This window comes from Meles meles, chromosome 11 (assembly GCF_922984935.1).
Source record: "Meles meles chromosome 11, mMelMel3.1 paternal haplotype, whole genome shotgun sequence".
NCBI lineage: Eukaryota > Metazoa > Chordata > Mammalia > Carnivora > Mustelidae > Meles > Meles meles.
The window spans coordinates 87,137,464-87,152,763 of NC_060076.1; the positions used below are offsets into that span (position 1 = coordinate 87,137,464).

The following is a 15,300-nucleotide window of genomic DNA, read 5'->3' on the forward strand; positions in this document are numbered from 1 at the left end:
TACTCTTAAAACAGTATGACAGAATTATTCTTACTAACTCCAAATAACTTCAAAACATGTTACAGATGGAATTATGGGCTGTTTCTTCTCTTGCAAAACAAATTCATTGCCCAATAATGACAGAGATAAAAAAAGAAATTCACAAAATCAAATGATTTTATACAAAAGTTACTGCTGGTATAATTAGTCGCTATTTTTTGTTTTAGTTTGACTTTAAAAACTGAAGTACCAGAAGGAAAGCACCAGGTGAGTCAAAGTATTACAATGGTCACTTGCCTCTTTGAGGAAAACCTCCATATCTTCTTGACTCTCAAATACAAAAGCTCTCAAGTCATTTGCTGAAATATGATTTTCAATATACTTGGCATTTTTATTATCTTTCATATTGATCTAAACAAAAAGAAAATATAAGTAATATGTTAATTCTCATGAAATCCAAACTGAGTACTAGAACATTTTACTTTGAGTTATTTAACAAGTTTAAATTTAACACTTAAGGGGGATAAAATTTGGTACTGAAGACTCAACATTTAAAAACCTCTACTTAATTTAGTACCTAGAAACATCTAATACATCATTAAACAAAAAATAAGACTTGAATAAGCACCTGATGCATATCCATTTTGATTTTATCTAAGAAGTAATTGTGTTCCTTTCTAGTCAACCCTCTGGAAAACATCTGAAATGGCTCAGAAGGTAATCTAAGAGTATAAACATTTTTCATCCGTCCCCAAACTTTAACTATTTGTCTTCTTAATCTTCAAGAGGAAGTTATATATGGCAATAACTGATCAGTAGAAAAACACAAAGAATTAAAATATAACTTTAACAGTGCTTTCAAGAGAAATCCCAGGCTTGTACCACTAGGATTTATTTTTTAAGTATTAACAAACCAGGCCCTTCTGCATGTGAGGTTCAATGCTATGGAAAATACTAAGAAGGTCAAGACAACTAATCAATCTACTTTTTGCAGATGCTAAGTTAAAAAAAAAGGCAAAAAAGCAGAACACAATAAAGATCCGTAACAGAGGTGTATAAAACGTGCTCTCTTATGGAATTTTAGGGGGCAGATAGATTATCTTCAGCAGATGGAAATTCACCTTCTTGAAAAAATAAAGATTTGGGAAAGAAGGTATTTATGTATCATATATATAAAACACAGCATACTACTAATGAAGAGCTAAGACTGTGGGGTCAGACAGATGATGCTTCAAATCATATACCCTTAAGTGTCTGAAAGTTTCAGTTAGTTCATCACCAAAATGGGCACAGTACAATAATCTACACCTCAGGAACAAATGTGGATTAAGAGAGCTAATAAAAACTTATTAGTACAATGCTTGTCATATACACATTGGCAAGTATTACTCTCTATTTTAAACTACAAAAGCTAGCACTAAAGCACTAAAACAGGGGAAAACCAATACACAAGAAAGTAAGTCACAGGAAATACCTGAACTTAAATACTACAGAAATGTAGCCTCTATCGTTCCAATTTTTTTTTTTGGGGGGGTACCAATTACTTCATCAGAAGCAACGGTACAAATGAAAGAGAAGTGGGTGTTAGCTACGACTTATACAGAGGGTAAAATAACCCCACTGTGACTGCAGAAGTCACCTTTTTAAAAAGAGCTGTGGCTAAGTCGGCCTAAGACGTGGCTCTCATTATCACTCCTTTACTACAGCTCCCCTTTCCTGGGGTTTCCACCTTGTGTAAGTTGGTGATGTGGTCATTCAACTCTTTGAAGAGTGTCACCTGCTCATTTAGATAACAGAAAGTCACTTGAGTAGGGTCATTTCTGTCCCTGCCCAGCTTGTGCCCTTCCAGTAGTGACTGAGTCATACTGCTTTTCCCCCAGGTAACGCAAACTGCACTGCACTGAGTCTGGCCTCCTGACATCCGGAAGGAAGATTTCACCAATTTGTTGGTTCTGCAGCTTTACCAGCTACTTAGCAAGCTCCTCTCGGGAGACTGGTAAAGAAAATATTTGGCAAAGTTCAAGACCACTGTTTCACAACCCAGTAAAGACAGAGTGGTAGGCAGAGGAGACATGTACTCCAAGGTCATCTTGTGGTTGATGGCAGACTCGTAGTTCAGTTTTTTAACATGAAATCTTTCTATACAACCTATCTTAGAACCTGTTTTATAAATTAATAGATCATAAATGTCCTCTTATATTAATAGACACCAAGAATGACTTTTTAATGGCTGCATAATATTCCTTTCAGTGGATATAGAATAGTTTACGTGACCAGTCCATCTCTCTGGAAATTTTCTTCTTTGCCCCATCATCATTTGGGCTATTATAAACCCTGCTGTGAGGAACAGAACTATAAGTACTTCTTTGCACAATTCTCCCATTCTTGACTGGGCTGGTTAGAAGTAACTCATGGAAATGGACAGTTGACAAGTAATATGGCTAAAATTTTAAGTTTATGGATTGCTAACTTGTCTACATTGATGACATTTCAACTGGATATTGAAGGATTAAGTATATATGTTGGGGTGGGGGAATACAGGCAGAAGAAGCTTGTAGGAAAGGTAAAGGGTTATTCCAGAAAGGATAAGAAAAAGCAAGACTGTTTCTTTTTATTTCAAAGATTCAAATGGAATTTGAAATATAAATATATACCAGCTAGTAATCCCTGTTGGTGACAGGCTACTACTATTGGGAGATAAAAGGATGGCAAATTTACCAAAGTTGTGAATTATAATTTTGAGATTGATATTTTAATAAAAATGTTAATTACTTGCATTATACGTTATTAAGGCTCAAACTGCTTTCTTCTATTTTCTTTCAGTCCTTACCAGATTAATCAAAACAATAATGTCTGCATCCAAAATAGATATTCCCTTCTTGATCTGGCAAAAATACTCTAATAATACATACCTGAGCAACAAGAGAATACAGTATTATGCATATTAACTTTGCTAATATAATCTATTAAAAAAAGACAACTACATGAAATGATTTTAAATAATAATACAAATATGAATTAAAGAAAGTAGAAGTTTTCAAGAATCCTGCAAGGATCTATAGTGCACTCTTTCCTAAAGTAAAAAAAAAAAAAAAAAACAAAAAAACTATAACCCAGCAATAACAATCCTTGAGTCATTTTGGGTAAGTTTTAAGTTCATATTATATCTAATTATATCACTGTCAAAGAATGTGGTTTTTACTTTATTTTCTCTTTCCATGGCTAAACTTTTAAAAATATTTTAGATGGAAATCTTCCTAGCCATTCCATGGCCACACTTCATTAAATGATTTACTAAACACAGCTTATCCTATTCTAAATGATCCATGATCATCAAAAAGAGCTAGCTCTCAAAGGTTTATGTGGTCAAAAGACTGCATTCTGAGAATGCAGAATCCTAAGAATGCTCGATTATTTGTGTAGGTGACTTTCTCTTCAACTTCTGTTGGGTACCCCCTCAACATAGTTATTTACAGCAGTTTCTAGCCCTTCAGGCAGCATTTAATCTATGGCCTGCTATAATCTAGTAACTGCCAGAAGGAACTAGCTGACCAAACTAATTTTATACATGATTCTTGGTAGACAAACTGACAGGTCCATACTCTGACAAAGTTCAAAGACTTATTGGGCAAAAGTCAGGTATGGATTCAGCAGCACATCAGTAGCCACAAGTCTGATAATGGGAAACTAAGGTGTTAATAAGACTAGGAATTCTTAAAACAAGAAAAAATCTATATTAGAACAACAAAAAAATCAATAATGAATGCAATAATGAAACCAACAGATGCTACGACAATGAGCAAAATTTCTTACCGTGAGCATTATAGGCTCACAGACTCTTTGCTTAAATTTGTCCCGGTTATTTCTTAGCCATAAAACAGCATCATATGTGTCACGGTATCTTTGCCTCAGCTTATCTTCCTTCTGATTCATAAGATTGTCAAATCGTACAATATTATCACTCACACCTAAAAAGGAAAGTTAAGTTATTAGTTCTCTGAAAGCTTTAATTACTGAAATAATCCATTAGTAATACAAAAGATACCTTAGATCCAAAAGTTAGCAACACCACCCAGCAAGTACCCACCACAGTGAGAAAGGACCACCATGGACAAATTGTTATCAAATTTCCAAACACTTCAGATAAAACATGCTCTTTAAGCTATCAAAACTAAAAGAGGTTACAAAAGTAAGTCAGCAAAAAAAAAAAAAAAAAAAAAAGTAAGAAAACACTACATTTCCTAACATGAGATGATCACAACAGGCCTTCAAAATTCTGAGAGAAAAATTTTCAATGTAGAGTCACACATACCACAAAACCAAGAGAAGAGGATCGTGAAATAAAGGCATCTTTAGGGATGCAAAGACTCTGAAATTAATCCCCAAATATCTCTTCCTACAAGGTAACCCCAAGATAAGGGAACAATGTAAGAACATACTAAGTAATGTAAGAAAACCAAACCAAAAGTGCACAGAATTCAGGAATAGCTTTACCCAACACAGAAAAAGATCTGTGACGAAGCCCAAGAAATCCCAGACAACTGCCTACTTTTTTTTTCCTTTTTAAGGAAATATTAAAGCAAATGGTTTTTTAAAAGGTAAATTAAAACTTAAAAAAAAAAAAAAAGCCATCAGTGAAAGGAAACCCCACCCTAACACATTACTCGGATCTGCTGTGAACAAGTCTCACTGCTGCAAGAAGCCTTACTATTTCTAACTTTCAGAATTAACCCATAAACAGAGCACATAAAACTCAATATGGTTCTCAATAAATGTGTTCAGCCTTGAAAATATAAAAACCAGAGCACAAATTCGAGGACTTAGAATGTCAGAGGAGCAGAAAGCGAAAAGGATGAGTATCAGTATTTTAGCTTACAAAGTGTGCATTTAAGCAATACTGACAACTGTTTGACACAAGATAGAAGGGTATCATAATAAATCAATCATAAAGGTTAATGATTAGTAACTAATACTACTAATTCCACTTGAGGAATTAAAATAGGATAGGAACTGTTATGAGCCAAAATCTGTATCTCAAGTTACAAAATAGCAAAACATAGTATCTAAAATTAATTAATCAAGCCATGGTGAAATAACATGATAAAAATATAAATAATGGTCTACTGGAAAAAACTGCTGAGTTATTTAAATATCCACACACCTGAGAGTGGGTATGATCTGAAAGAGGTGGAGGAAACTCTGATAAACATACAAAATGGGGGCTGTTTTTTTTTACTGATCTTAGTCTATACACCGGGTAGTTAGAACTTAAGACGTCTTCTATCTGTATAATGTTATAAATCAATTTTTATGGTCCACAGGAAAGAAGAGCAAAGATGAAATCGAACAGATTTCAAAGGGGCAAAGCTAATAGAAGGTTCTGAAGACTAGAATGAAGAGCTTAAATTTGATCTGATAAATAATAGTGAGTGACTCTGTGAAGAAAATAAAGGAAACCATTTTCATTTCATATATGCTTAACTCTTAACATAAGGCAACATAAGGCAATGGTTAGCCAGTGGCAAAGCACGGTATATGCTACCTATAGGTGATTAAGGCATTAACTTGGAAAGACCAAGCTGAGCTTCCTCAACAAGGGGATTTGAGCAGCTAAAGACATGGTACCAGGGGAAGAAGAAAGCCATCAATAGAAAGAGATCTCCATTTTATAAACATCTCTTCACCCTAAGTTTCATAAAACTTACTCTTTCTCTCCTTCTCTAGGCTCTCCTTCTCTCCTCGCTTATCAATGACCTCGCCTTCACATAATGCCTTTTCATCTTGAACTCGTCTCAGATCATTTGTAATGGCCTCAATCTGGGGCTGAAGACTCTCACAGCTTTCTGCAGTCTTCAGTTCATTCTGCAAATCCTCTATCAGCTTCCGAGTGTTACTTATCCTCCTCTGGCGGTCGTGTTCTTCATTCTGTTTTACCGTTAATGCCTGCTGCAGTTCCTCAATCTGATAAAACAAAGAAGGATGGTACAGGAGACTGTTTTTTTCTCTCTTGCTTTATAAGGTTTTTATAGTAATATAGTATTTAAAATGAGAACAACCTAACAACATGGGTGTTTTCCTAACTAAAAGGTACTCTGCGGTAATTCAGAGTGTTACTCCTACCAGACCACCTGTTATCTTTATTTGTTCACTAATAATATCCTAAGTACCGAGAGCAGTGCTTAGCACAGAGTTAGCACTTATTAAATATTGGCTCGATAAACAAAATATTTGTAAAGTCAATTCGCAGATTTCTAAATACTGACAGGAAGTAAATTCATATCACACACCAGAAGACAATTAAAACAGCATTTAGATGTATATGACAAACTTTGAATAAAGCAGTAATAACAGAAATGATAACAAAGGTTATGTCACTCTTAATTTTAGACAAACTTTTTTTTTAGGATTTTATTTATTTGAGAGTGAGCAAGTGAGAACAAGTAAGCAGAGGGAGAGATAGAGGGAGAAGCAGACACCCTGCTGAGCAGGCAGCCTGACACAGGGATGGATCTCTGGGATGAGGACCTGAGCCGAAAGCAGACGCTTGACTGAGCCACCCAGGTGCCCCTGAAACCATTTTCTTTCAACAAAATTATTTACTAATACTTGAAATTAATATTTTGAGATTAATCCTCCAACTATGTTTAGATTTGTTAACATATTCGAGGTAAATTAAAAAAAAAACCAGATCATATAAGATGCCAGTAGATTTTTATCAAAACCTTACAAAGTCCACCTAAAAGTTAAGACTTTAAGACACACATGCATACACAAAAATATACACATATAAATCCTAGTTGTGTAAAAAGTACAATTTCATAAAAACACATCACATAATCTGTTAGGCTGCCTTCACTCCAAGTCCTATTTACTCCCTTTCTCCCTCCCCCTTACCAAAGTAGGATCAAATTCATTATATGGAAATATGGAAAGCACACTAACTTTTAACAAATAACCATCTATAATCTTAATATCCTTAAACCTTTACATTTTAATACCTACTTATATCTTTTCATGGAACATACATGTTTTATGGTATCACTAAAAATGTATTGAGAGCAGTTTCTCATTTCTCCCATGTCCTTGGCAAAACAAAATTTTGTTACCTGTGTAATGTCCTGTTACACGGCTATAACGGATTTAAGCAGTATTCAGAACAGTACTGTTCCCTACTGTTGGACATTTGGGTTGGTACCAATTTTTCCTTTCTGAAACTTTAACTTTGACAGTGTCAAGATAATGAACTGAAACATCCCAAATCCCCTCTCCTATACCAAACATGCAGAAGGCAGAAACAGTGAAAGTTAAAATACATATCTGTGATTGAAAGTTAACAATGTTCAATGGACCTAAAAGAAAGAAGGAGACAAGAAGCCACAGTGTCCAGCCAGGGAACCCATGAGGTCCAAGGCAATGGGAATTAATAGGGAGAGAATTAAGAATCACCAGACACGGGGCGCCTGGGTGGCTCCGTCGTTAAGCATCTGGCCTTCAGCTCAGGTCATGATCCCAGGATTGCTCCCCATCAGCAAGGAGCCTGCTGCTCCCTCTCCTTCTGCCTGCTACTTCCCCTACTTGCGCTTGCTCTCTGCCAAATAAATAAAAAAATAATCTTAAAAAAAAAAAAATCACTGAACACATGAAGAAGTCCAGCTCCATGAAAAAGGTACAAGAAATGTAGCAAACAAAGCCTTTGTACTCCCAGCAAAACAGAGACCCACCAAGTTACCAAAAATCACTGGGGCTACTGAAGAAATCTGTATGACTACCTGACTTAAAAAACTGGGAAGCAGGGGCGCCTGGGTGGTTCAGTGGATTAAAGCTGCTGCCTTCGGCTCAGGTCATGATCCCAGGGTCCTGGGATCGAGCCCCGCATCGGGCTCTCTGTTCCGTGGGGAGCCTGCTTCCTCCTCTCTCTCTGCCTGCCTCTCTGCCTAGTTGTGATTTCTCTCTGTCAAATAAATAAAATATTTAAAAAAAAAACAAAACTGGGAAGCAGCCCAGGGGACCCCATTCTTCCAGATAAGTTTTCTGAACTCGAATTCATGTGCAGTTCTCATCCAGAAAACTTCCATGACTAATCCCATCATACTCGGGTTTTACATCAGACACCATAGGTCCAAACTCCTAGATCATCCATTATCTTCAACTTCCATGAATGTTCTCTCTTGTTCTGACACTTGGCTATTCCTGAAAGACATTCTCCCTAGAATCCTCTCTAAGGTGACCTCCTGCCACAATCCTTCAGAGGTGGGGAGGGTGTTAATCCTCATTAATCCCTACTGTACTATATCCTCCATTAACTAAGCCCCACTTAATATTCCTTGAAGACTGCTATCAGGCTTTACCACCCATCATCTCTGTTGCTGTGTTAACTAGCTCACCCTCAATACCCTTCCTCACTCCATTCATTGATGATGTAGCATGCCAATTGTTTTCCTCTCCGTATGTTGAAGTCCCACAGTCTAACTCTTCCGCCTCTGTGTTCCTGGATTTATTCACCTTTAACCATCTTTTCCTAAACCCCTCCTCAGCTACCTATGGTTTTACTTCAGATCATGTAAAGCACCACAAATCGTACACCTGAAAACCATTTCTACAATCTTATTCTTCCAGTCCCCTTTACTTCCATTTTACTTACTGTAGTATCCAAATTATTCCTTGACTCCACAGGGTCCTGCAATCCAGTGACCCTACCATCTGTTCACAATCCATTATCCCCTTCATTTCTTCTCTTTAGCCTGCTGCAGTTCTACAAGCCAGCACAAGAACCACTCCCTTGCAAAGACTCTTGACCCTCTACCATTCCTATGTAACATCAGCTAGGGAAAAAAGCACAGTTTCTCTATTAAACCTAACTATATGCCTTCTATGTATCTGTATCCAAGCAGCTGAACTAATTGAAGAAACTCCAAAAACTCATCTCACTTTGAATTCATGGCCTCAAAACTACCAGAAGAACCTATTATATTTCTCTAATAAATGTGTGAGCTCATTCTAAAAGGAGTTCACATCTTGGCCTCCTCCCTTCCTCAGTTCTTTATTGCTGTAGGCCCTCTAGTCACTCAGCTGATAGCTTTCTCTCATACTTCATGAACAGACAGCATAATTAAAATCAGTGCTATGATCAGAGTACTATTCCTGTTTTACAATCCATCACCCTAACTCTATCTGTACTCAATTCATTTTATCTTGTACAATATAAAGAGAGTCCTTGTAGCTACCTAAGTCTAAGACTACTCCAAGCAGTGTTTCTCTAATTACTTATGGTGAAGAACCATTTTAAAAAAATTCCAAGCCATCAAAAGTCAACTTGTATCAATTACACCTACAATAAATTATTAACAATCATTTTGGAAAACAACTTGTCAATTCCTTCAAAATATTATATTCTACTATGATATTTTTTTTTTAATTTTTTATTTATTTGACAGAGAGAAATCACAACTAGGCAGAGAGGCAGGCAGAGAGAGAGGAGGAAGCAGGCTCCCTGCGGAGCAGAGAGCCCGATGTGGGGCTCGATCCCAGGACCCTGGGATCATGACCTGAGCCGAAGGCAGCAGCTTAACCCACTGAGCCACCCAGGCGCCCCTCTACTATGATATTTTTGATATCCTATGATATTCTACTCCTAGGAAATTATCAAAAATGAAAGCACATATTTATACAAAAGCTTGTACAAGAATACTCATACCAGTTTATTGGTAATAGCCCCAAACCAGAAATAACCTTAATGTCCATCAATAGGTAAGAAGATAAACTGTGGTCGCAAGGGAAAAAAATACATTAAAGCAAACAAAAATTAAAATACAACATATCAAAATTGGTGGACACAGCTAAAGCAGGGATGAGAAGAAAGTTAATAGCATTAGGTACAAATATAAGAGGAAAACTCTCAGATCAAGAACCCAGAAGAAGCACCAAATAAACCCACATCAAGCAGGAAAAAAGGAAATAATAAAGATACAAACAGATATCAATAAAATTTAAAAGGGGGAAAACAGAGACAATCTATGAAACCAACAGCTGGTTCTTTGAAAAAAAAAAAAAAAAAAAAAAAGCAATAAAATTAACAAACCTCTAGGAAGGCTGCACCCCATCCCAAAAAGGAGAAGACAGAAATTAACAATATCAAGAATAAAACAGAGGTATTATCACTACAAACATCAAAAGGACAGTAAGAAACTTTATGCACACAATTGGACAATTTAGACACAATGGACCAATTCCTCAAAAATTATTAGCTACCACAACTCACTGAATATGAAATAGATTATTTGAATAGCTCTCTATTAAAATTCATAATTTTAAAACTCCCCAAAAAAGAAATCTCAAAAACCCAGATAGTGTCATTTGAGAATTATTCGGAATGTTTAAAGAAGAATTAACACCAATTCTACACAATCTCTTCCAAAAACAAAACGGAAGAGGAGGAACACTTCCCATTTTATAAAGCTAGTTGGTATTCTGACACCAAAAGCAGAGACAGTATAAAAACAAAACTATAGAACAATATCCCTCACAAACACAAACTATTAGTCAATAGAATTCAACAATATATAAAAGTATATTTATATGCCACAGCCAAGAAGGATTTCCAGGGATGTAAGGTTATTTGATGGTTAAAAAAAAAAAATTAAGGTAATGCATCACATTAATAAGCTAACGATGAACACGGACACTGTCGTATTGATAGATGCAAAAAAAAAAAAAAAGCACTTAACAAAATCCAACACTCAATCAATATAAATACTCTCAGAAACATGGGAAGAGAGAAGCTTCCCTAACTTGATTAAAAAAAATATTATGTAAGCGAACCATAAGAGACTATGGACTCTGAAAAATAACCTGAGGGTTTTGAAGGGTCAGGGGTGGGAGGTTGGGGGAACAGGTGGTGGGTAATGGGGAGGGCACGTTTTGCATGGAGCACTGGGTGTTGTGCAAAAACAATGAATACTGTTACGCTGAAAAAATAAATAAAATGGAAAAAAAAATATTATGTGAAACCTACAGCTAACAATATACTTAATGGTAAAAAACAAAACAAAACAAAAAAACTAGTAGCTTTCCTCCCAAGATCAAGTACAAGATAAGAATGTCTATTTTTGCCATTCTTATTCAACACAGTGCTGGAAGTTCTAATCAGTGCAATAAGGCAAGAAATTAAAGGCATACAAATCAGAAAAGAAAAAATAAAGTCGTCCCCACTTGTACATGACATGCTTGCCTATGCAGAAAACCCCAAGGTCTCTATTTCTGAAAAGGAGAGAGGAAAGGAAAAGAAATACTTAGGTGTAATCTCACAAAACACAAAGGACATGTATGCTGAAAACTACAAAACGCTCACTGAAGAAATCAAGTATCTAAATAAATGAAGACATACCGTGTTCAAAGATTGGAAGACTCAACCCAGTAAAGATTTCAATTCTCCCCAAATTGATATACACGTTTAATGCAATTCCTATTAAAATCCCAGCAACATTTTTCTGTAGATATAGAAAAGATTTGGATGTCATCAGGAATGGCAAAATCAAACTAGGAAAACCCTCTCCTCCATAAAAGCAATGAAAACACTGACAAAAATTGTCAAAATTAACTTTTTTGGAACTCTAGAATTTAATCAAAGGCTTATAATTACCTGGAGACTGTTTATTCCAGAAAAATGCCTGAATCTTGGTTAAAACAGCAAGTCCTGTGGAATTCTGAACAAGCCCCATTCCCTTCCCCAGTTCCATGGCAGCCTTGATAATCAACGGCCCCCAATTACAGTGAAATCAGCAACGTAACAACCATTGGAGAGGCTAGAACAAGGTTAAAAAGGTTTCAAGTTCTCATTCCCAGAAAACTACCATTATCTGATCTATCTGCACTTCTGGAAAACCTGACTACAAGGTCCATCTTTATTTGGCATGACTCCACAGTTTGCAGCCTTTACCCTGAAGGCATTTTCTAAAAACAATCAGTGGCAAGTGTTTAATACCACAGCTGTTTCATGAGGAATAACAGTTGTGGTAAACAATAAACTTTTTACAAAAAAAACTTAAAAAGCTGGAGAATGAGACACCTATATGAGACTTGGGAAACTCCTGGGGAATCTAGAAGGCTACATGTATGAGCAGACAGTGTGCGTGTCTAGGACTGTGCACACGCTCAAGCCTGGAAGAGACCCTAAGCTCTCACAAAGGTTCTGCATACACGAATGTTTCACCTTGAGGCTATGTGCAAATTGGAAGCAAAACCCAAAAGAGAGCTGTAAACTAGCACTGGATATTAACCAAGCCTCGCAACAATTCAGAGAGCACCTTCTGAATCTTGGTACACAGTAAAAACACTACCCTGCTGGGTGTTGAAGGTGTGACCTAACACGCATGAGGAGATCCTCGACAAAGACAGGGAGATATCCCGGTTGCAGTCATTTAAGGAAATATCTGACCAGTACACTAACTCAGCAGAGACTTCAATAGTCACATACAACAAAAAATACAAATTTCAAAGAATTAGTTAGGAAAGTAACTGAACAAACGGCAACAAGAAGCCTGGGGAGGGAAGGACAACTGATTTCAAAGTTGCCACATCATGTTACTTAAAATGCCAGTTTCAACAAAAATTACAACATTTTCAACAAAAGTATGGGCCATACACTGGGAAAAAAAGCAGTCAACAGAAAATATCCCTGAGGAAGCCCAGAAATAGACTTACAAAGTGAAAACTTTAAAACAGCTATTTTAAGAATGTTCAATCAACTAAAGAAAACCATGTCTAAAGAACTAAAGGAAAGGAAGAGAACAGTGTCTCATTGAATAGTGACTATCAACAGAGGAAAAAAGTATAAAAAAGAGCCAACTAGAAATTGTGGAGTTGAAAAGTACAATAACTGAAATAAGATTCACTAGTGAGGCTAAAGAGATCTGAGCAGGCAAAACAAAGAAAACCTGAAGATCGGTCACCTGAGATTATCCAGTCTGATGAAAAGGAAAAAAAAAAATGAATAAAATGTGTAACAAAGTACACCACTGTATATCACACTATGCAGAACAGGAGTGTCAGAAGAAGAGAAGAGAAAAAGGCAGAATGAATTTCTGAGGAAACTAACAACCCCAGAATTCCCACAGCTTGGATCTAAAGCATTAATCTGCATGCCTCAGAAGCTAAATAACTTCCCAGCAGGATAAACTTAAGGAGAGTCACATTGAAGACCATCATAGTTAACTGTGGAAAAAAACACTGAAAGCAAGAAAAAAAGTAACTCATCATGTACAAGGGATCCCCAATAAGATTAAAAGCTGACTCCTCCTCAGAAACCAGGGAAGCTAGAAACCAGCGGAATGTCACATTCAAAGAGCTAGGAAAAAAGAACAAAAATTCTCTATCCAGTGGAAACTACCCTTCAGAAACAAAGGATAACTTAAGACATTGCGAGATAAACAAGAACTGAGAGAATCCGTCATTAGCAGGAGCACCCTACAAGAAATCCTAGTCTTTCATGCCAGAATGAAAGGACCCTGGAGAATAATCTGACTCTGGACAAAGAAAGAGCACCAGTAAAGGCAACTACAGAGTTAACATGAAAGGAGTAAAATGTATCTCGTTTGTAACTTTTTTCTCTTACCTGACTTAAAAGACAACTGCTGTGGTATTAATATAAAATATTTATTTTCTTAGTCCCTGGTCCCTGGCCTGGAGTTCTTAAAACCCTTGGAATCTCCTGAGTGACAGAAGCAACTTTTGTTATTCATACCAAGCACCCAGGTACTTTTGACCACGCCTGATTTTAGGCTAATAAGAGGAGTCTTGGAAGGGTCCCCTAGATAGCTTCAGAATGGAGACTGGCTTCAGGAAGATCAAGCATATGGATTAGAAGGCTGGAACTTTTATCCCCACCTCCTGACCTCAAGGAGTGGGAAAGAACTGAAGATTGTAAGTTCATTTACCAACCGCCAAAAAATTTAATCAAGCATGCCTACGTAATGAAACAGTAATAAAAAAATCCTCAATGATACGGTTCTGGAGCTTCTGGTTTGGAGAACAGGTCAATATTCTGGGAAGGTGATGCAGCCAGAAGACGGAAAGAAAGCTCTGAACACTACCTCCCAGACCTTGCCTTGTGCATCTCTTCCATCTGTGGGTTACTGAGTTGCATCCTTTATAATAAACTAGCAATTGCTAAGTATAACATTTTCCTGAGTTCTACAAGTCGATGTAGCAAGTACCAAACCTGAAAAGGGGATGTGGGAACCCCTGAATTTGTAGCCACGTCGGGCCGAAGTGCAGGTAACCTGTGTCCCAGGTCCTTGAGACTTCTGTAGGAAGGAAGGGCTGTCCTTCTAACTTGTAGAGTCTGCTCTATTTCCAGGTGGTTAGTATCAGAATTGAATTGAATTGTAAGACACCTGGTTGGTGCCAGAGAATCAAACATTACTGTTACCAAAACAAAACTATATGAAGAAATAATGATAAAAGCTGTGCTGATAGGCTTATAATAATTAAAATACAATTTGTCAGACAGGAAGAGCACAAAGCTGGGAGAATGGAATGGAGCTATATAGGAGCAAAGTGTGCATACTACTGAAATTAAGTCGGTATATGAACCAGACTGTTATAAATTAAGATACTGTTATTCTAAACGCAGCCACTAAGAAAATAGTTAAAAAAATATACAGTGTAAGAAACAAGGGAATTAAAATGGTGCAACAGAAAACACTTAACATAAAGTAATAATGGATAACTAGAGGAACAAAAAAGTCCTAAGACACTGAAAACAAATGAGCAAAAAGGCTAACGTAAATGCTACCTTCGTCAGGAATCACATCAAATGTCAATGGACTAAACACTCCAATGTAAAGGCAGGGAGAGGCAAAATGGATACAGAAGATGGCCAAGTAGGAGGATCCTGAGTTCCTCTCCTCCCGTGGACACAAGATAACAGCTACAACTCTACAACTAACCCTGACAACAATCTAAAGACTAGCAGAACAGACCCTCCCCAGTCAACTGTAAAGAGGAGGCCGCATGGAAAAGGAGAGGAAGGACAGAGACACTACTTGAAGTGCAGCCCTGGAGGTAAGAACCACAAACGGGAGGGTCACTACCAGCACGGAGAAGTGAGAGGATCAGACCCCACACCAGGCAGTCCCGGCAGCAGAGGCCTGCACTGGGAAGACGAATCCCCAAATCAGCGGGACTTGAATCTGAAAGAACCAGAGGACGACAGGAAACTCAGCTGCTGCCCTTAAAGAGTCCGCAAAACAAGGAACTCTATGAGACACAGCCCAGAGTAGCAGTCTGAAAAGCGCCTGGGGTATAAATGAAGGGGATTTACTG

The 15,300-nt window shown here is 37.1% G+C and overlaps 1 protein-coding gene across 2 annotated transcripts in view; it reads right to left on the minus strand.

The window, feature by feature from the left end:
• Positions 1-15,300, minus strand: part of SMC5 (structural maintenance of chromosomes 5) — a 99,449-nt gene that overhangs the window by 36,258 nt on the left and 47,891 nt on the right. For both annotated transcript variants that reach the window (XM_046022467.1, XM_046022469.1), the window contains exons 9-11: positions 5,685-5,940; positions 3,793-3,947; positions 277-390 (exon numbers count right to left, since the gene is read on the minus strand). In XM_046022467.1, coding sequence (XP_045878423.1) covers positions 277-390; positions 3,793-3,947; positions 5,685-5,940 — 525 coding nt within the window. The remainder of the gene's footprint in view (positions 1-276; positions 391-3,792; positions 3,948-5,684; positions 5,941-15,300) is intronic.